This window comes from Sebastes fasciatus, chromosome 3, assembly GCF_043250625.1.
Source record: "Sebastes fasciatus isolate fSebFas1 chromosome 3, fSebFas1.pri, whole genome shotgun sequence".
Lineage (NCBI taxonomy): Eukaryota > Metazoa > Chordata > Actinopteri > Perciformes > Sebastidae > Sebastes > Sebastes fasciatus.
The window spans coordinates 39,447,958-39,470,685 of record NC_133797.1 but is presented as its reverse complement, the minus strand read 5'-3'; the positions used below and the strand labels follow the sequence as shown (position 1 = coordinate 39,470,685).

The 22,728-nt window shown below is 40.6% G+C and overlaps 1 protein-coding gene across 2 annotated transcripts in view; it reads right to left on the bottom strand.

Moving 5' to 3' along the window:
- The window catches only part of LOC141765072 (voltage-dependent T-type calcium channel subunit alpha-1I-like), a 169,172-nt gene that overhangs the window by 136,822 nt on the left and 9,622 nt on the right, over positions 1 to 22,728 (bottom strand). For both annotated transcript variants that reach the window (XM_074630923.1, XM_074630924.1), the window contains exon 3: positions 245 to 342. In XM_074630923.1, coding sequence (XP_074487024.1) covers positions 245 to 342 — 98 coding nt within the window. The remainder of the gene's footprint in view (positions 1 to 244; positions 343 to 22,728) is intronic.

Here is a 22,728-nt window from a genome sequence, read left to right as displayed (position 1 = left end):
TTTTCTTCAGCATGACTTGAACATTTCGTTTATAAACAGCAGATAAATCATTTGATGACGTGTCGGAGTTGGCACCAACTCTCTGCCTAACTCAGAGATGAACACACAGCTAAGGCCGGCCATCATGTGTAGGCAGCCAAAGTTCACTCTCTCCCTGGTTTCGGCTGAGAATTGTATTACGATACATTGAATTCATTTTGGTAACAGGAAACCCCCGGTCTGAAGTAGTGGTGTTGTGACTTACTTGGCACCCTGTTAATTGCTTTGAGAGGCCGCAGTACCCTCACTGTTCTGATGGCGGTGAAGTTGACGTTCTGCAGGTCCAGCGAGTATTCAACCATCCTGGAAAACACACACAAAACATACAGAAAAAAAGATGTTAACAAGTCTATAAGGGGTATCAGAGAGGATGAAAAGCTAGACCAGAGGTCTGCAACATGCGGCTCTTTAGCCCCTCTCCAGTGGCTTCCAGTGGATTTTTTTAAATGGAAATGAATAATAGTTTTTTGTTTACATTTACATTTTTATGTATCATTGTTGTAGGTCTATGGTACGAAAAAAATAAATCTGAGATTTCGAGAATAAAGTCATAATATTATGAGAATAAAGTCATAATATTAAAAAGTAGTAATTTTATGTTTTATTTTATTTTTTCCTCATTAAGTTATGACTTTATTCTCATAATAATACAACTTTTTTTCTCGTAAAGTTATTACTTTATTCTCGTAATATTACAACTTTTTTTTCGTAAAATTATGACGTTATTCTCGTAATATGACTTTTTTTCTCGTAAAGGTATGCCTTTATTCTCGTAATATTCCGACTTTTTTTCTCGTAAAGTTATAACGTTATTCTCGTAATATTACGACTTTTTTTCTCGTAAAGTTATAACGTTATTCTCGTAATATTACAACTTTCTTCTCGTAATATTATGACTTTATTCTGGATATGTCAGATTTTCTTTCCCTCAATGTGACCCTAATACTCCGTAGTACATTTGCACGTGGGTCCTCACTGCATTAGACGTATATACTATATACTTAGACTATAAACTTTGTTGCCTTCATCACAATGCTCAAATGTTTTGCGGCTCCAGACAGATTTTTTCTTTTTCCTAAAATGGCTCTTTTGATAGTAAAGGTTGCTGACCCCTGAGCTAGACCAATGCAAAAAAAGAAGCGTCCACTATAACCCTTGTGATCATCACAGAGAAGCAATTTCACCTGGACTTCCGAGTTGTGCTGATTTAATATACTCCCCTCTCCATGTTTGTTCCAAATAAAAAGCTTAAAACAGAAGCATGCGCACACACCCTCGCACAGTCAGGGTCCTGCTGTGCGGCGCCTAATATGAATTAATGAGCTGGAATTTGTGCACCTAATAAAGCCAGACATTCAAAGAAAACAAGGGTCAGTGCTAGACTTTGTAACAGCAGCTGTGCCTGTTGTTTCTGTGTCTGTAAAACACACTGTAGGACAACAAATCGATTTGTTTGCAGCTGAACACGATTAATAATGTGTGTGGGTGTACTGCTTTACAGAGTGCTGCGCTGGCATTAAAAACTCCTTCATTTTGACACATATGGAGGAAGATGTCAAAGCACAAGTGAGTGAGTACAGTATAAACCCTGAAACTGGATACACTTTTCAGCACATGTAGTGGAAGTATCAAATTGTATCTTGTCGTAACACAGGCGTTCACAAGCTTGAGAGGCTGTGAGATTAGACCTGCACCCGTCTGAGATGAAAGCAGAGCCTTGTGAAGGAGCAGGGATCGGAGGTGGAGGGAATAAACAAGCTTGAAGTAAAACTAGGTGTGGAAGAATGGAGACAGAAGAGGGAAGCATTTTGCTATGTGACCTATTTCTGACAAATTCATTACGGGGGGGGGAACATACTTTGCTCGGAGAATGGCAAGAAGACAGTGAGAGCTCAGAGAAGGAGGGAGGAAGGAGGAAAGGTGGAAGCAGAGGGATGACAGGAGACGAGGAAGGACGGATCAGAAACCGACGCGAGTAAAGCACCGAGGGGATGATTAAGTGCAATATAACGATGGCAATAAAGCGAGATTGAGAGAGGGAGCCTGAGGGTTTTATCAAGTGTTGGAGATAATTACAACGTTAGGAGCAGAGACAGAGAGACATAGAGAGGAGGGCAATGTGCATATATACCTGGCTGAACAGAAGAAAGCTGCTCTCAGGCTGAGACGGGGGTAGAGGCTTGTCAAGAGAAAAGTACAAAAAAGCCGAGGCGGATCTTTCACACAAATATTCTACTCCAAGATATTCCAGCACTCCATAATAACAAGCTCATCGCAATAAGAGGTTGGAGAGCCTACCAGGTGATTTTTCAAGGGTTTAAAAAGCCCCAGCCAATTATTCGCTTTCAACCTTTCGACCTACGCACCTGGAGAGGAGTCTTCAGATTTTTTTCGACAGCAAAATAACAGTGAAACAGACAGTAACATAGACATCTTCCAATTTCCTGGAGTTTCACAGTTTGAAGTGGAATCCTGCGCGGTTTCAAAGTTGGAAAATATGAACAAGAGGTCAAAGTTCTGCCGGGATTCAAGAAAGTATAGGCACCGCCAACTTCAATTAAAGGTCAGATTGGAAGAGCATTCTCAGAGTTCATTCTGAAGCTGGAACAACATGACCGGGCCAAAGTTTCAAAATCGAAACCTGCGCTACCGCAGCAGCTCAAAGGTCTGCTTTATTCTTTGCAGTCCAGCAACCAAATCTCAGTTCAGTGACCAAACCTCTGCATATGCTTCAAAGCATCCGTAAGGTGTGGATGTGACTTAGTGAGCCATGGAATATGAATCTCCCCACATGCCAGCGTATTACCTTGGTGGTGACAGGAGGCGGCGGAGCCCTGATTCTGCTACAGCTCCGCACAAATCAGACAAAGCCAATGCTAGTGAAACACACCGACCATGAACACTAAGGTCGGAGTTCGCAGAGGGACTTGGACACGTTTGTATCTGTGTGTGATCACAGAGGTTCGCTCTTCAATGTGTGGCCATGATCTAATCTGACAGGCTGTTTTCTAGAGCACAGAGCAAACACGTCATCCATTTCACCCGATTCAACCGTTATCAGGCCATTAAATAGGCATTATCAGTCACTATAAGCACCATAGATGTGGGTCATTAGGGGCCTACTACGCCTACTACGTTGTAAAAGTGTAAAACTGAATGAAACGGCATGTTTTGAACACAAACAGCTTCTTTAGGTTTAGGCAACAAAACTACAACTTCTTCAGGTTTAGGCAACAAAAAGAGTTTAACCGTACTGCAACATTTCAGCTGTTAATTTAATCACTGTGTTGTAGTGCGTTGACAGGGCAGGTGTCTCTGTGTGTGTGTGCGTGTGTGTGTGTGTGTGTGTGTGTGTGTGTGTGTGTGTGTGTGTGTGTGTGTGTGTGTGTGTGTGTGTGTGTGTGTGTGGTATGGGATGTAACAGGGATCTGTCATTTTGAGCAATTTTTCTGCAGCAATTTTAGATAAGACAGCTCATTTTGACCACACATACACATACGCAAACAATTATACTTGCACACATTGGTACACTCATTCACACACACACACACAAACACACATTACTGCAACACAGTCTATTATACACATGGGCACAATAACACATACATAAAAAGCATTACCACTGATACAGACTAGTTTTTCACACACAGCAGATATACAGACAGATAACCTCAGTATCACACCCAGATACAAAATCACACGCACACACACACACACACACACACACACACACACACACACACACACACGCGCACACACACACACACACACACACACACACACACACACACACACACACACACACGCACACACACACACACACACACACACACACACACACACGCACACACACGCACACACACACACACGGGCTCGGGGCGACTCTCGGCTCTCACAAAGCTGTGTCAAATCAGAACACAGAGGCCACACACACACACTTTCTGTCTTTCTCACACTAATACACACTCACATCCCCAACTCACACACACACACACACACACACACACACACACACACACTACTGAAGAGTGTAGTTATGTAAGCAGTGAACCCACACACTCTTACACACACACACACACACACACACAAGCAAACTAAATTTAGTGTTTGTCTGTGTTTGAGTTCGGACTGTTCTCTAACCAAACAGCTTCATGAATATTTGAACGGAGGAACTAGATTACTTTTGTTCCTAAGCGGCATTAAAGGGGCGGGCGGAGGATGTGGATTTTTAACCGGATCTTAAACATCCTCCTTCTCTTTTTGGGTTTTCTCTTCTCTTCTCTTGAGGGAGCTGCTCGGTCTCCGCTGTTTACTTTACCCCCCAAAAAGAACCGTCACACGCTGACATTATGAAATATTCTGGTGGAGTCCTCAGAGTGGAGCAGTGGGGGGGGGTTCTCTCTAGGGTTTCCCTGCTGGTTGGAGGAGGAAGCTGGAGGATATAATGTAAGGGGCAGGCTTCACAACACTATACAGGATTCATGAGTACATCTAAGTGAAAAATTCTGTTTCGAAATCCAAAGTGGAATTTACAATCGCAAATGACCACAATCAATATTTGATGAGGTTGTTGCTTAGTGCATCCAGCCCGATCTCATTGCCAGGGCATCAAATACTGAAGTTTTGTCACGGCCATCGACGTTTGATACAGGTTCAGGTTCAGGTGACTTTTTTTGCACTTGTAGGTAGATTTGTTTTGCAGCCAAAATAGAGGATGGCATCCATATTGACAATAAATTAAGCAGTAGAGCACAGACAAAAGACAGACACAACAAAAACATGACAAAGAGTACTCCAAGGCTTACTGGGATGAGGACCCAGCAAAAAGAAGGCCACAAGAACAATATAAAAAACACTGAAATATCAGAACAAAAGACGCAATGAAATGACAATAGTACTAGTAATAATACTTTCCATAAATATATGCAAATGTTGCTAGGACTTATTTAAATGAACAATTGCAGCTGATACCGTCGCAGAAGGTATGAAAAGCACCGGGCGCTCCATTACCTCTGAGATAGTGCGGCGGGAGTGTAAAAAGCAGTTTTATGCCCAACCGTGTATTTCTTTCCTAGACTTAACTATAGTGGTTTTGTTGCCTGATCCCAGAGTGACGCCACGGGTAACTAAAGTGGTTTTGATGCCGAAAAATAAACGTGACAGAGCGGCCAGAAATCTCCACTTCAGTAACACTTACATTCACTGAACTTTCCAGTTTCATTCTTATCTATATGTTGAAGGTTTGTACAGAGGGGGTTGTTAATATATCATTCATAGCATGAACATTTCATTCATAAAAAATGGTGAGAATTGATTTCTTTTATGGCCGTTGACAGTATTTTCTGATTTACGGAGTGATACAAAGATATATCCAACAGTTCCTTTTGTAAAAACATTTGACTCTAATGTGTTGACAATATTAAACAATACTTTTGAACCTGGCTTTATCCAATGTTCAGATTTCTGTTCTGGAAATGTGCGGTCGTATGTGACGAGTTGGGATGAGAAGGTGACCCACTCATTACTCGCTGAGATTTCTGCATTTCAGAGCTCACTTTTAGGATCAAACTCAAACGGAAAAGGAAACTAAGGTTGCATTCTATATCATTTTACTTTTAGTACATACTAGAGCTGCCCTTACTAAGTACGTACTGTTGCGTGTAATATGCATTCAATCGGGACATTCTACTTCATCATAACATTGCACCATAAGCTTCCCTCTTGCTGTGCAGAGGATTGTGGGTCACAATAGCCAGAAAAGCATGCAGGCTTGCATACTGCAAAATGTGACCGGATGTAGTAGGACATCCTGGTATTTTCAGCATACTGCCTTTGACATACTATGTGTTGGGACATACTAAATATTTTTCTTAATGGTATGGTAGTATGGGTATTGAACACACGGTAGATGTGTTTCCCATTGACATGTGAAGTTGCAGGTTATGTTTTCTCCTCTCAGTGACTCGAGAAACCAAATGAACGTGGTGTTTTCAACAGTGTTAATTATTTTGCTATGGTGCAGCGACACATTCAGTCGGTGTCAAACACTGTACTCCATCATCAGAGTGTGAGCACAATACATTATGTCTGTTTATTGATTGAAGTAATCACAGGATTAATAATATAAATTAAAAAAAAACAGCAACTTTTATTGGTTTGCACAGCGAGTGTCCAACCATACGCTCAGAATGACAACCCTAACATGCAGATGTTTAGCAGGTATAACGTTTACCATGTTCACCACCTTAGATTAGTGTGTTAGCATGCTAACAGTTGCTAATTAGCACTAAACAGGTATAGCTAAGGTATAGCTGAGGTATATGAGCTGTATGATATCTTAACAAAAACTAATTCCTCCTTTTTCTTTCGTTTTCCTACGAATGTCCAGCAACACGTGTCTATTTCCGCTCGTTACATGCATACAGTCTTTTCAAAATAAACTTCCGTCTTCACAGGAAAAAAACCTCCTTAGGTTTTAGGTAAGAAAATTACTTAGTTTGTCTTAGGAAAAGATCGACTTGGTTAGGATAAATGTCTGCAAATAATTGTACTGCAATCCGTCCAATAAATGTTGAGAGGACCAGAAGTGGTGGACCAACCCACATACTGATATTATCATCTGTAGCATCACGATGCTAACATGGCTAAAAATGACCAAAAACACTGCTTATACACTGCAGTATAGTTTGTAAATATTACAGCATTAAATCATACACATTATACCAATCCAATAAAACGAGAAAAAGAAAAAAATAACATTTCACCTGCAGGCACATGTGGCTAATGAACGCTGAAAAATCAGCAGCTATTCTCTCAATTTCACCGGCCAGATTTATTAATAAAAGCTCTAAATCATAGTTGTTTATCTGCTTCATGCAGACACTTACAAACACACACACACACACACACACACACACACACACATTACAGCTCACCAGCATTAAAGTTAATCTGCTTTTAGTCACATTAGGTGCAGCATATATAAGGTATTTAATTGGTGATCCAGGCAGCAGAATAGCTAAATGATGGAACTAACTAAATAGATATTGCACATTTAGGGCACCACTCTTCTGGCTGCTCACTGGCCTGAAAGGCGAGAATAAACTAATACGGCAATTACCGGAGAGCACTAAATGTCTCACAGTCCAGACCAAACTCCTTCTGGAGGAGATGGCATTAATTATTAAAATGAGATTAATGGATGCAGTAGATCTTGTGTCCCAGAAGTGGTTTGCAAGTCAGAGAAGATACACACATGCACACAAGACGAGTGAGACTCACACTCATTTACAACGGCTCTGACGCACTCGTCTCCCTAGTCTTTACCTTTTCCCTCATGTCCTACTCTTTATTTTCCACCTCACAAACTCTCTCTTAAATCTCCTCCTTTATTGCTGAAATTATTTTTCTTCTCTTTATTTCTTCACTATTTGTTTTGTCCTCTGAGTGTTTGTTTTTTCCATTCTCACATTCCTGCAGTGTGTTGTGTGGCATCAGATCTCTAATGAGCTACTGTTACACCTCCAGCTGGGTACAGATACTCATACACATGTCCCAGTGTGTGTGTGTGTGTGTGTGTGTGTGTGTGTGTGTGTATGTGTGTGTGTGCGTGTGCGTGTGCGTGTGCGCGTGCGCGTGCGCGTGCGTGTGCGTGTGTGTGTGTGTGTGTGTGTGTGTTATATGCACGGACATGTGAATATCTTGTCAAAGATGAAAGCCATCTGCCTGCTGAAGCTGTAACGGTCACATTACCTCCTCATCCCTCTTCCCCTACATGTTCTCCTCCATCACTTCCTGTTAGACTCTACACACGTCATGTGTCAGCCTCTGACTTTGATACCACTGTGAAATAAAATACACAGCGGGAGAGTAAACGGTCGAGTAGTCCCAGAAAACTGGACTGTTTTTAAAGGTCTCAACTTTGTAAACACTGAACCAGGTAAATATGAAAATAGGTGCTGATGGAGAGAAGTCACAAGGTCGTTAACACGATAATAACGCGTAAACGTAAATTCATTTTAACGCCAATAGTTTCTTTGACGCATTAACACGAGGAAAAACAGGCATTGCCGTTTTCAAAGGGGTCCCTTGACCTCTGACCTCCAGATATGTGAATGTAAATGGGTTCTATGGGTACCCACGAGTCTCCCCTTTACAGACATGCCCACTTTATGATAATCACATGCAGTTTGGGGCAAGTCATAGTCAAGTCAGCACACTGACACACTGACAGCTGTTGTTGCCTGTTGGGCTGCAGTTTGCCATGTTATGAATGGAGCACATTATTTTATGCTAAATGCAGTACCTGTGAGGGTTTCTGGATCAATATCTGTCATTGTTTTGTGTTGTTAATTGATTTGCAATAATAAATATATACATACATTTGCATAAAAGCAGCATATTTGTCAACTCCCATGTTGATAAGAGTATTAAATACTTGACAAATCTCCCTTTAATGTACATTTTGAACAGAAAAAAAATGTGATTAATTAAATATTTTAATCGATTGACAGCCCTAATTCTTACTGGGAGTTAAATTTAAGCAATTAATATTAGTTTCAAGTCTGTGCATTAAGTACAGCAGGGATGTTTGTTCTCACTTAGAACAAACACTGAAGGGAAATTGGCTGACCGAGCTCTATTAAAGGTGTCCAGTGTTTCCCAATATTTCCGTCGGTAAGTAGCTACAGCCTGCTAGAAGTATATAGTATAAGTATTACACAATAATTTCCATATTCATAAAATATTAAGGTGAGACACTACATCCAACATACACATCTAGGTGTTTATTTGACTACTTTGTCTATTTGTGTCTGTAGATTAGCATTAGATAATGCATAATTTGCATATTTAAACATAACATTTCAGAAAAGTTAATACAAAAAAAAAAATAGTCTTAATGTAAGCAATCAACTGGGGAATATTTGAGGTGCTATCTATTAGTTATTTTTTTATCCTCTTCACTTGTAGTTTCTTCAGAATGTAGTGAATTTTACAACCCATATCTTTAAAGTCTGTTTTCTCACAGACTCTGAGCCAGAAGTCTCTACTTCAGTAACGCTTACATCACCACCAAACTTTCCAGTTTTCTTCCTATCTATATTCTGAAGGTTTTTACAGAGGGGTTTGTTCATATATCATTTATACCCTGAACATTTCATTCATAAAAACATAGTGAAAATTGTTTTTTTTTATGGCCGTTGACAGTATTTTCTGTTTTATGGAGTTATACAAAGAGATATCCAACAGTTCCTTTTGTAAAATCATTTGACTCTAATGTGTCGACAATATTAAACAAGAATATTGAACCCTGATGTTCATATTTTTGTTCTGAAAATGTCTGCAAATTAGCACACATTTATTAAGAAAATGCCTCATTTGCATATTTAAACATACCATTTCAGAAATTTTGCAACGCAAAAATAATTGTCTAAATGTCAGTAATGAACTGGAGAAGTTTTATGGTGATATTGATTAGTTATCTTTACTGTATTCACCTGTAGTTTCTTTCAAATGTATGGAATTTTACAATCCAAATGTTTAAAGACTGTTTTCTCAAAAAGAGTATTTTCTCAGACTCTGAGCCAGAAATCTCCATTTCAGTATCACCAACATCTACCAAACTTTACAGTTCCATTCCTATCTATATTCTGGAGGAATTTAGATAGGGGTTTGATCATATATCATTCATAGCCTGAACATTTCATTCATAAAAACATAGTGAAAATGTATTTCTTGTATGGCCGTTGACAGTATTTTCTGATTTATGGAGTGATACAAAGAGAAATCCAACAGTCCCTTTTGTAAAAACATTTGACTCTAATGTGTCGACAATGTTAAACAATACTTTTGAACCTTCATATTTCTGTTCTGGAAATATCTGCAAATTAGCACATATTTAATAAGACAATGCCTCATTTGCATATTTAAACATACCATTTCAGAAAACTTGTAATACAATAATTGTCTTCAAATATTTAAAACATCTTCACAAAATGAAGTCAAACTTTGTGATCAGCAGTGTTTATTTACGCTGCTATCACCTCATCAATATGTACAAATTGGGTATATTGGGTAAAAAACTGAATTGAACAAATGATAATTAACTCTTATAAACTATGTGAAATAGTTATAACTATTTCATTTAGAACAAGGACAAAGGAGAAAACTGCAGCGGCACGGCATTTCCCTCTGCTTCCAGTGTTTGTGCTAAACTAGGCTAAACGTGTACTAAACCTAAACCCAATCTACTCACTTAACACAGATTAAAATGATGGATATTTACATCTAACTCTCAATGTGTTAGTAGAAGATCACTTTTTCGCAGAGTAGCTTTTCAACAAGTTAGCTGCATTATCCGAGAGAAAGCGACATACAGTAGGAACCATGACTTACATTTCTGTTTTGGTTGGCCAATTTATTTGAAGCAACTTGTATCCATGTTCTTATGGGTATATACTTTGGAAGCATTGGTGGCTTTGAGTTTTAATTGAAGTTTTGACCCCATCTTCCAGTTATACTACTCAGTCAAAGTGCATCCATCATCAAAGTGAACGTATGACACCCGGGGGGCATTTAAATAGATGTAAGGGAAATATTCAGTACTCTGGGAGACAGCCTGTAAGTAGTAATCCACATCATTTTAATAAAAATACATTTTAGTTCTCACTTCTGATGATTTTTACATCAGGTTCATGAAAGTGTTAAAAAAAATGTACTACAGTGCCAGGTTTAAATTTACCGGGGAAAGTAATTAGAGTTTACAGAAACTGGACTGAACTGACAAAGATTCACAGTTCTGACCGAGGGGAAATAAAATTACCTGGAAAGAAATTACCAGTATGCATTTATATTCTATATCAGTTATATGACTTTATGGCTTTATCCGGGAATAATGAGCCATGAATGCACACACATCTGTTTAGACAGTTGGTGCTATATGATACCAGACGGCTTCCCAGGCTTCATTTACTACACGCTTAGTGTCAAAAACTATTCAGGATCATTAACTCAATAACCTAATGCATCCTCTTCCAATTAAACTAATTAGTGCATATGACAACATGTGCACCCAAACACACACTGAGCAAACACATATGCACGCAACAGACTAAGATGTAGTAAATAAAACGCTTCATTTACTTTGTGTCGATCACTCATTGCATTAAATATGCAGTGTAAACTGTAGCATTTAGAGGAAAGTGTGTATTTAACTTTTGTTTTCACATTTAGAGGTGCGCATAATCACTGTTACATCTCCCATTGGTTTGTGGACTACTGTTTTAAAGCCTCAAGTTCGTCATTTTGGCCGTCGTCATCTTGTTTTTTTTGCACCAAGGAGTGACAGGAGAGGGAGGAGCTAAGTACAACCAAACGTTGAATAAGACATTTTTAAGCGTCCAAAATGTTACAGTAGCTTTGATGAGCTGAAAACACACTTTTAAAGTTGCACGACGAAAACATGGACAACTGCTTTATGGTCTATCTGACTCTAAATGGGACCATCATTTACTGAATGAACATCATGCTGTATTGAAGAAGACTTGAAACTAGAGATTGAGACCATAAACTCATGTTTACAATGTTTACTGAGGTAATAAATCAAAGTGAGAAGTAGGCTCATCTTCTCATTGACTTCTATACAATCAGACTTCTTTTAGCAACCAGAGGAGTCGCCCCCTGCTGGCTGTTAGAAAGAATGCACTTCTTTATTGGCTTCACTTTTCAGAACTGGAGGTTGCCACCTAATTTAGAGTGTATGGACACAGTATCAGGCTGCACGGTGGTGCAGTGGTTCGCAGGTTCAAACCCGGTTTGGGGCCCTTCTATGTGGAGTTGCCCTGTGTGTGATAGTCTGGCGACTTGTCCATGGTGTACCCCCCCAACAACCTGAACAGGATAAGCGGTTACAGATAATGGATAGATGGATATAAATACACATGCAAACACAACACAAATGTATTGGACATGTTACAGTACCGCACTGCACCACCATGATTAGCAATTCAATTCTCATTCAGGAGCCTTGCATCGGATGTTAACACAGCACACATACAAGCACGAGCCACATCGCTGCAGCATGCTCTATGAATATGTGACACCATATGGTGTTGATCCAAGATGGCGTCATTCTTTGGCACCGTGGTGCTGTTCTGTTTGTCTGCTTCTGACTGCTTGTTTTTCTCGTGTTCTGTCAGTGGCAGTGCCAGTCATCATGTGTCATCATATGTTAACTGTGTGATTAGAACATGCCATGTATAATCAATGGTAAATACGAGTGCGCTATCATAAAGTAATGTGCAAATATTGACTTGTTTAATATCTTAATATATTGTCTACTCATTTAGTTGTGTTATTGGTACTCCAACACATCGTCACTCCCATTTTGTCAAATACTGCTGCTTGGTCAGTGCCTCTCAGCATCGGAGACCGACGCATGGGGTACCCCTCTTGAGTTACTTTTGGATGGACCAGGGACGGCGTGTCAATATACGCTCATGCAAAGTGTCTTTTCAAAATAAACTTCCATTTTCACAGGAAGTTAGATTTAGGCAACACAACCACCTGTTAGGAAACAGTTGTGGTTGATGTTAACTTCACTGACGTATGACTCTAATTTACTTACGACGTACGTGACAAAATAAGTCAGCGTTACTTTTAGTCTCCTGGTTGAAAGTCTTGTGTTTGTTTCACACTTTCATTTACTTATTTGTTTACATCATCTTATTTAGTCTTATATAACGTTGTCCTTATATTAAGCTCATTGATTTCTGTAGTAATCTCTTCACAAGAACTTAACTGCCCAGTTCGACCAGATGTACTCTGCAGATGACAAAGGATCTTTTAAACCTATGGATCAAAACCATTCACTCATATATCTGTTGAGAAAAACACTCAAAGAAACAAGGGGGTCAGGGATTTGATGAGACATCGACAAAATACTAAAATACCCCTCCTTTGTTGAGCATTAAACTCTCCGCTGTGCAGACTTTTGCAGTAATGACTAGATGATAGAGTGCCTGATTCAGCTCTGCAGCAGCACAAGTTCTTTCTCTTCAGAGCTGACAGGATGGTAGATTCACTAAAACCACTGAGGGAGCAGCAGATAATATGTGAATCGATAGTGGCGCACTGACTCAAAGCGTTTGAGAGTCTAACAATCAGATGCAAACTATTGATAATTCACCTCTATTATATTAGCAGCCGCCCTGGTTCCATAACCGGAGAATTCATTGATTTGATAAGAGGAGATTTCAGTCATATTAAATAAGAAAAGACATCACCAAGCATCGCTACAGTTCGATACCACAGGCAGACTGACTTAGAAAGAGTCCCCTTTGGGCAGTCAGATCACAATTTGATCATTTCTATTTCATCAATCAAACAACGGTTCATATGATATCTTACGGAAAATGATTCCTCATTTTCTGTGCGTTCTCCTACGAATGTCCAGCAACATACACCGATCAGCCATAACATTATGACCGAATATTGAGTAGGTCCCCCTGACCCGTCGAGGCATGGACTCCACTAGACCTCTGAAGGTCTGCTGTGGTATCTGGCACCAAGCCGTCAGTAGCAGATCCTTTAAGTCCTGTAAGTTGCGAGGTGGGGCCTCCGTGGATCGGAATTGTTTGTCCAGCACATCCCACAGATGCTCGATCGGATTGAGATCTGGAGAATTTGGAGGCCGAGTCAACACCTCCAACTCGTTGCCATCCACCTGATGTAAAAGAAAATGTGATTTATCGTACCGGGCCACCTTCTTCCATCGCTCCGTGGTCCAGTTCTGATGCTCATGTGCCCATTGTAGGCGCTTTTGGCGGTGGACACGGGTCAGCACGAGCACCCTGACTGGTCTGCGGCTGCGCAGCCCCATACGCAACAAACTGCTCCTCACTGTGTGTTCTGACACCTTTCTATCAGAACCAGCATTAACATTTTCAGCAATCTGAGCTCCAGTAGCTCTTCTATTGGATCGGACAACACGGGCCAGCCTTCGCTCCCCACGTGCATCAATGAGCCTCGGGTCTGACCCTGTCGCCGGTCCACCGGTTTTCCTTCCTTGGACCACTTTTGGTAGGTCCTGACCACTGCAGACCGGGAACATCCCACAAGAGCTGCAGTTCTGGAGATGCTCTGACCCAGTCGTCTAGTCAGCACTATTTGGCCCTTGTCAAAGTCGCTCACATCATTACACTTGCCCATTTCTTCTGCTTCCAACACGTCAACTTCAAGGACAAAATGTTCACTTGCTGTCTAATATATCCGCCCCACTGCCAGGTGCCATTGTAACCAGATAATCAATGTTATTCACTTCCCCTGTCAGTGGTCTTAATGTTATTGTTGATCAGTGTATATCAAATTTCCACTTGTTACATGCAAACATACATAGTTCACAGGAAACAACTTAGTTAGGTGTAGGAGAAGATTGTGGTTTGGGTTAAAATAACTACAGAAGTGGCGTTACTAAAAAACGGAAGTTACATGACAAATAAACGTTGACTTCTGGTTTCACACGGGACATGGAAGTGGCCTCCTCGCTCTTTACACTTCCTGGTTCACGATTACATGGATTAAGCATGGAATTATTTTCATGGGATATATACGAATTACAGTGCATTACTTTTTTAGGTATAGCTAAATGTGTGTGAGAACAGCCTGAAACAAAGCAGTAAGCCGAGAGAAACACTTGTTTTGGTTGGGCAAACTTACTGAACAAACTGACTGTTGGGAACATACTGGTCATACAGAGTATGAGTTTGTGTAGTTTGTGAGAATTCAAGCTGACAAAAGCTGCTGTTTTCTATAAGAAATTGTGTCTTATCCTGAATTATATCTCACTTCTATGCTGTAAACCAAACAAATCAGCATTACAAAATCAGAAGATTCAGTCCTTCACAATAAATGTTGAAATGCACCTGGTTAATCACTACGTCATCCAAGAACATTATAACTTCCATCCAATGTTTCAGGAACCTATATGAGCGGACAGCACTTATTTCTGTCAACGGAGGGGGGAGAACATCTGATATATATGTAAATATAGTTCTGCCAACGCAGATCGGGATCAATTATGGTCTCCCATCTGCTCCCCTCGCTGGTATAAGGTTTGGCAGCTCAGAACGTGAAGTTAAGATATATATAATGGCAGCATATGTTTGATATATGAGGGACTGCACATTTAAAGTGTTCACATGTAAGCACATATACACATGAAAACAATACCAGAACAGAGAGAAACAGATGGCACAGATAAAAAAGAAATATATAGACACCCTAACCCTGACATAAACAGACAAATACACAAATTAACTTCAAACACAAGCACGATCTCACCAACATGACACGACTGTCACATTGAAATCTCACCAACATGACACATTATGGGCTGTACTTTGGGAATTCCTGGAAATGGCAGATGAAGGAGGGAGTGAAGAACAAATAAATCAAACAAACTATTCGCCAAAGAAGAAGCAACAGTAGTCATGTGGTCCTAATTTTGAGTGCCACTGATGTCAGATAGACACTATCTATACTCTTGACCATGGTATACAGGGATATTACAAAGTAAATCTTAACTGGGTATGTGCGCAATTAGATGACTAATCCATTGCTACCGTTGCTACCCTCGCTAGTCGGCACCAGAAATACTAGTCAGTTAAATGTATTATTATTTAATTTATGTACACATTTGAATAACATATTGACATATGCTGTCTCAGATGTTGTTGTGGAGAGCCGCCACTCTTCCTGCAGCAGCAGCGGCGGCTGTCCACTCTGATCTGAACTAATCCGCTGTCATGTCTCCCGGCCTCCGCCTGCCACCACCTCCTTTTTCCTGGGTTCAGCAGTCAGTCCGGTTCTCTCCTGATCAACTGGATTGGCCAGCAGCGTATAGAAACCAGCTTACTAGCTGTACGCTAGCAACCTAGCGTGCTATGAATCAATGAAGTGGGCTAACGCCAGCCAGCTCAACAAATGAAACTTACACACTAAGATACTAAAGGTAACCTTTATAAGCAATGCCAAACCATGACTCTTCTTCGACCACGGTCCCCGCTGGTGTTTCATCAAATATTAAAGCACACACCGGGTTCATGAGGCGCAGTCCTAACCGGGCGACCGGAGCGGACACTAGGGACATATTGATTTCAGCGGCATTTAAAATACAATTTTATTATTGAAAAAAAATTATTTAACAATTTCAAATGAGTCTCAGAACATCCGTTTAAGTGTCATGGAAATTAGTCATTAGGAACATCCCTAATCTTAAAGATGCTTTGGGTTAATCATTTTCTGATGAAAAAAAATATATATATCAATAATAATTTAGAATTATTTCAGAAAATATATTTTTTTAATGCCTGAAAGAACTATTGCTATAAACAGAACAGAATAAGAGGATCCCATGTACTGCAAACTGCATAGAACAGTGTCCTCTTGCAGCAGAAAACAGAAAATATAAATGTTTTATTATTAACATTTTAAATCATGTAATAAGATCTGAGGAATCTGTAAAAGCTGATAAATCCAGCCTGCCTAACTTGTGTCACTTGATGACTAAAAAATGCCTTTCTCGTCTGGTAATAATACAATTATCTGTGGAACAGAGTATCATTTGTCACTGTGGTGAATCTCTCAGCAGTTGAACTTCAGTGCAGCATCACCCATCAGGAGCCAATCACACAACCAGCATCTAAGGCTGTAACAATGGTGGCAAGCAACGGCACGCAATTAGCTGGCTCCGATTGCCCATTGAACAGTGGTGGTTCTGCTAACACGGGTAATGCTCAGAGCAACAGTCGAGTGAGCGAGCAACAGAGGAAACGGTCCTGGCTGTCGCTCTCACAATGGGTTTGATAAGAATGCATATGGAGCGTAAAATGTGTAAATTTATGAGCCCTGACATTTCTCCATTAATACGCCTTGATGTCCCTCGCTGTCGCCGTTATATTGCAGAGTATTTTTTCATTCATGCTCTCTTGACAGATCGGCGTGTCTTCACCTCCTCTCCTGCTCCCGCTGCTGAGTGTTGGCGACAGATAGAGGGCGTGGAGGGAGAGAGGAGGAGCTGAGAGAATGAATGGACCCTGAGAGAGGAGGTGTAAAGCTGCAGCCTGCACTCACAGATAGCCTCTCCAAAACTACCCCAGATGACAGACTGACACAAAAGGATACACACACATGCATATTTTTAAATACACAGTATGCACTTGCATACACACCAACACAAGTATACAATACATGAGGATCATGAGGGGGCAGATTCCAGTTATACAAATATTTCTGCAGCAGAGGCGTGGGTGAAAAAAATAAGAATCCAATGGCAAAGAAAAATGTCTGTTAAGCAGAAATGGATAGTGGAGAGTGGCATAAACAAGCAATCTTAGAGACTTATTGCTAGTTGAAGTTGGATGGCAGGGTCAAAGTATGGAGACGACGTGGAGAACGCTATGCTTATTGTTGCACTGATCGACCAAACACAAATTTCCAAACTTTTTTTTCCGAGTTCATGATGCTCTATGTTGCCATAGTTATGGCGGGAGTAAAGGAGGAAGTCAAATGACGTAGTATAATGGGCAATAAAGTCTGCATATAGGCAGGAAGTCGGGGTGGATGGACGGGCCAAAAATCACAGGATTTTGACCAAGGGACAACTCCAGGGTCTGAAAAGTGAAGCTAATGCTGAAGTGCCTTAAACTTGCATTCTTTCTAACAGCCAGCAGGGGGCGACTCCTCTGGTTGCAAAAAGAAGTCTGATTGTATAGAAGTCTATGAGAAAATGAGCCTACTTCTCACTTGATTTATTACCTCAGTAAACATCGTAAACATGACTTTATGGTCTCAATTGTTAGTTTCAAGAGTTTATTTAGAAAAGAACAGTGTGCATGTACCTAGCGGAAATTGACACAAATTTGACGAGTTGGGAGTGAGAGCGTGTTGGATAGTCAGCTATAACCCTCACATTTAATTTACTGTATGACGAGAATTTGTTTATTCATGATTTCAAGTTACTTTCAAACTGAAAACTGGTTCTTGCACAATTCACACAGAAGTTAATCCAAGTCAATATTTTCCTTACTCCCGGTGCCGTTTCAAAAAAAAAAAATTCTACAGAAAACTTCCAATCTCCTCACGAGGCAACAGTCATAATGTTGAGCAATCGCAGGTGTCAAGAGTTAAAGACTGAAGGCAAACTCCTACCTTCTCTTGCTTTCAGTACATTCTGCTGCGGGCCAACACCGTGGCGCAGTGCTCCAACAAATTAGGATCAGATTCACTCATTGGAAGTAATGTTATTACTGCAACCAAGAGCCGAGAGCAGCCATACTGTACATATAATCACCACACTGGAGATCTGAATATGGAGAGACAGATATCCTATGGCGCTGGTCCTGTTGTGCATAATGGAACTGAAGTCATTATCTCAGCTGTGAGAAACCTCAGAGAAAAAACCTGAGGATGAATAAGGAAATGTATCCAGTTGTTCAATAAGGAAAAGACCGACAGGTTTCACTGGTTATGTTTGTATAATGTACGAGTGAAAGAAGATGTCTGAACGCAACAGTGCATGCATGTGCACATACCGACATCATTGTCAGCTTGCAGTCCTTCAAGGACTCCTTGACGGTCTTAAGAGTGGTAAATGGACTGCATTTATATATAGCACCTTTCTACCTTACCGGACAAAGCACTTTACTACTCACCCATTCACACACATTCATACACCGATGGTGGCGGAGCTGCCATGAATATTGTTGGCCTTTCCATCGGGAGGAATTTGGGACACTTCAACATGCAGACAGGTGGAGCCGGGGATCAAACCGCTAACCTTGTGATTACAAGACGAACCACTCTACTTCCTGAGCCACAACTGCCCAACAACATGTTGTCTTCTATACATTAACAATGTGGAAAGATTTGCACTCTTGACTCCAGGCCTACAAGAAATTGATCACGTATAGCATCTGAAGAGCCTCCTTCATAGTGCAGTATGCTTCATCACACCCTGGGCTGGACCCTGGACACCAGCATGAACTCACAAGGGAGTGATAACAAGATTAACACCTGCAGACTGACCGCAGACATTTAGTCAAATAGGGAACCCAGTCAGATCTTTGTCAGGTCAAAACATATTAGAGACACTTGATTAATGCATTGTATCTACATTTATGAATTCAGTTAGAGTCCTTAATTGACAGGGAAGGACAGCCGGGGGGGAGGAGAGTGTCTCTGCTCTTTGCAGATGATGTGGTTCTGTTGGCATCATCAGACCGTGACCCTCAGCGCGCACTGCGGCGGTTTGCAGCAAAGTGTGAAGCGGTCGGAGTAGAGCCGCTGCTCCTTCTTGTCGAAAGGAGCCAGCTGAGGTGTTAAAACTGGTAGGCGATCCCGGTGTAAACCCATCTGGCCTGGGAACGCCTCGGGGTCCCCCAGGAAGATCTGGAAAATGTTGCTGGGGAGAGGGATGTCTGGAATACCTTACTAAGCCTGCTGCCCCCGCAACCAGGCCCCGGGTAAGCAGAAGATAATGGATGGATGGATGTTTTGACACTGTGAGCAGTGACTGTCCTTTTCAAGTCAAGCATAATGGAAACTAGCCAATTCAACAACATCTAAACCAATGAAATACAAATGTCCATTTGTCCATTTGAGTCACAAAGCACCAGAATACAATATGTGAGGCTTTCAGTTGGAGTTTTGTTTGTGAAAATTAAAAATGCCTGACAATGAGGCATTCAGCGGGGGGGTTGTGTCTGAGGGAGAACTCGCTCAAAGAGCAAACTTTTGGATTAATGTTGGACACCTGCCTTCTCCACACCAGTCCACACACACACACACACACAAACACCACGCTCCATACAATCTGACTGTGTGCAGGGGTTTGGTTCAGCTGTACAGGCAAGCTAAGCAGAGCCTGGTATGGGACTCATGCTGCTCCTAATCCCTTTCCTGCAGCTCGCCTACTGTTTGTGTTTGCAGCACACTAGTTCCCAGGGGTGTAACGTTTTATCACGCCCCCCTCCTTGCCGCTACATGCGCCACATGTGGTGATTGTAAGGCTGGGGAGTAATTGGTGGTGGTGGTGGTGGTGGAATCTCTCTGCAACGCACGTGCTGAGCATTGGGGTTTAACGCACAGGGACGAGGTCTCTGTGGCTGCCGCTTAAAGGATGACGACTGAAAGGAAAATCGAGGAGAGGAAGAGTGAAGAAAGATATGATGTGCTGAAACTGTAGGATCAGAGTGGAGGAAACAGACCAGATACAACATCATGAGAAAGCAAGATGGTGGCAGCAGTATCTTCTCTAGCCTGAGGGCTGGAACAGTGCGCTGGTGAATCTACAGAAACCAGGGCAATAAAAGTGAATGAAAAATGTCCACCTTCCCTTGAGGGGAGAATAAGAAGAGGAGGATGAAGAGAGTGGAAGCGAAAAGGAAGAGGAATATCTAAGATAGAAAATTGCAAGTTAAGTTAAAAATGGTGTAACTCTACTGGGGGACAATGGAAAGGAAAAAAAGTGAATAATTCATCTCAGAAAGATGTAGCAGAGATATATAAATATTAAGTACAAACATTTTCTTTTAAAGCAATATTTAAAACAACTATTTGAATATTAATTAAAAAGGGCATTGTGGGAAGAGAAAATGTTGGTGGAGAAAGGTGATTTGTTTTTATCATGTTCAGTACTACATGTCTCAACCTGATCTCATGAGAAGCCATATACATTTTAAGGACATTTTAGTCTTTTTGCATGTCATTTCACTCCACAGGGTTTACGCAGTGAAACAGCTTTTCCCGTCATTTAAAACCACGTTATTACCATGAAACTGTCACAGTTATGTTTAGGTAACAAAACCACTTAGTTAGGTTTAGAAAAAAAGGTCATGGTTGGGCTTAAAGGGACTGTTTGTAACTTCTTACACGTATTAATCAATCAGGTTCGGTGTCCCATGCGCGCTCGCGTGTGGCTAGGCTGTTCAGACTCAGACTCCAACCGGTGAATAACATCTTTTTTTGGCTCTGGATGAGCTTTGCCAAGCCAGGAAATCACCAATTAAGTCATAAGGGTTGTCTGTATAGTAAACAAGGAGATCTAAGAAAATATCATTGCTGTTGAGTTTTTATTATTGGAAATGTAGGACCCAGCATGTTTTGGAGATTGAACCATACTGGCTTCTAGAGCTTCCTCAGTTTTAAATCTTTTGGAAACTATCTCTTGGGGGCGCAATATTAAATCTCTGGAGTACCGCTTTAAGACAATTCATATAAAAGTGAATTAGTACTGTATAATTAGACAGGTGGTCTATGACTTTAGAAGCGATACTGAGGGTAGACTAACTGAAGGGGAGATTATACAGCTTGTTCATACATAGTAAAAACTTGGCCCGTTTGATGAGAGTCTAAATGATGACTAAAAGCCCATGACATTTTATTCAGATACTTTATCGTGTTGTTTTTGAGTATTCCTAATTGCTCTGTGCACAGTATGTCAAAGTTAATGGAAAGTCTCCAACAGAATGGAGAGTGTCTCTTTAAAAGAGCTTCAGCCAACAGGAGACACAGATGAGAGATATTAACACAGCATCAGCTCCTTTAAAGGGGATCTGTTTACTGATCATGGGGTGGGGAGTGCCACTCTGCATGCTAATCATCTCTTTAAAAAAAAAGAATTGCAGAACATAAAAATGAGAGGATACAACTTGATTGTTTTGAGTCATCAAATTATGGTAATTACTTTAATTTTTATGTGCCAGGAGATAATGTGGTGTCCCAGCTTTGGAAATGTCTGCTTCGTGCCAGATTGTTTTTCTTTTCTGTTGTGTTCTTTATCCTGTCACCAAGTCTGTCTTTTTAACATTTAGTCGAATTGATAGTTAAACTAAAAGCCAACCATGGTGCATGTGAGAATGCAGAGCTCTTGTATTAAATCCTGAAACTAATTTGAGCGATGCACACATCAAAGAATGACGTGTTAATCATGTCTCAGAGAAAAAATAAGATTTCATCACAGTGCTACAGCAGTTAAAATTATCAACTCAACTCAGCTGTCTTCTGGTGTGATGTTTGGTTGCCATGAAAACTGATAATGTATTCTGTGGCGATAAAACGTCTGTGGTGGATTAAGTGTGTAAAGAAACAAGCATATGTTAAATTACATTCCCATACAACTTTTCTCAAATATGTTTCAAGGTAAATGTATCTTTTCCTGGAATACAGAAGAAAACACAGGATTAATGTTGTAACGTTGTGTACAAAAAACTAACTACTTTGTTAGGTTTAGTAAGAGAAAATATGATTAAAATAAGAGGAACACTGACTTTTAGTTTCATACGAGACACAAACAGCAGCCTCCTGGGTGAAAGTCCTGTGTTGGTTTGACCCATCCACCACCCCGATCTCTTTCCTGTCATTATCTATCATTACAAACGTAATGCAGGACATGATCAGCGGTCTCCTGGGTGAAAATCCTGTGTTTGTTTGACCCATCCACCACCCCGATCTCTTTCCTGTCATTACCCATCATTACAAACGTATATGTGATACGTTAAAAATAAACGTAATCTTACGTAAAACGTAAATAGTGGATTTTCAAAATAAACCTCCAACGTAGGTCTACTTTGATTTGGGTTTTACTTAAAAGATAACAGTTTGGGTTATTTTTGTGTAAAAAAGAAGTACGTT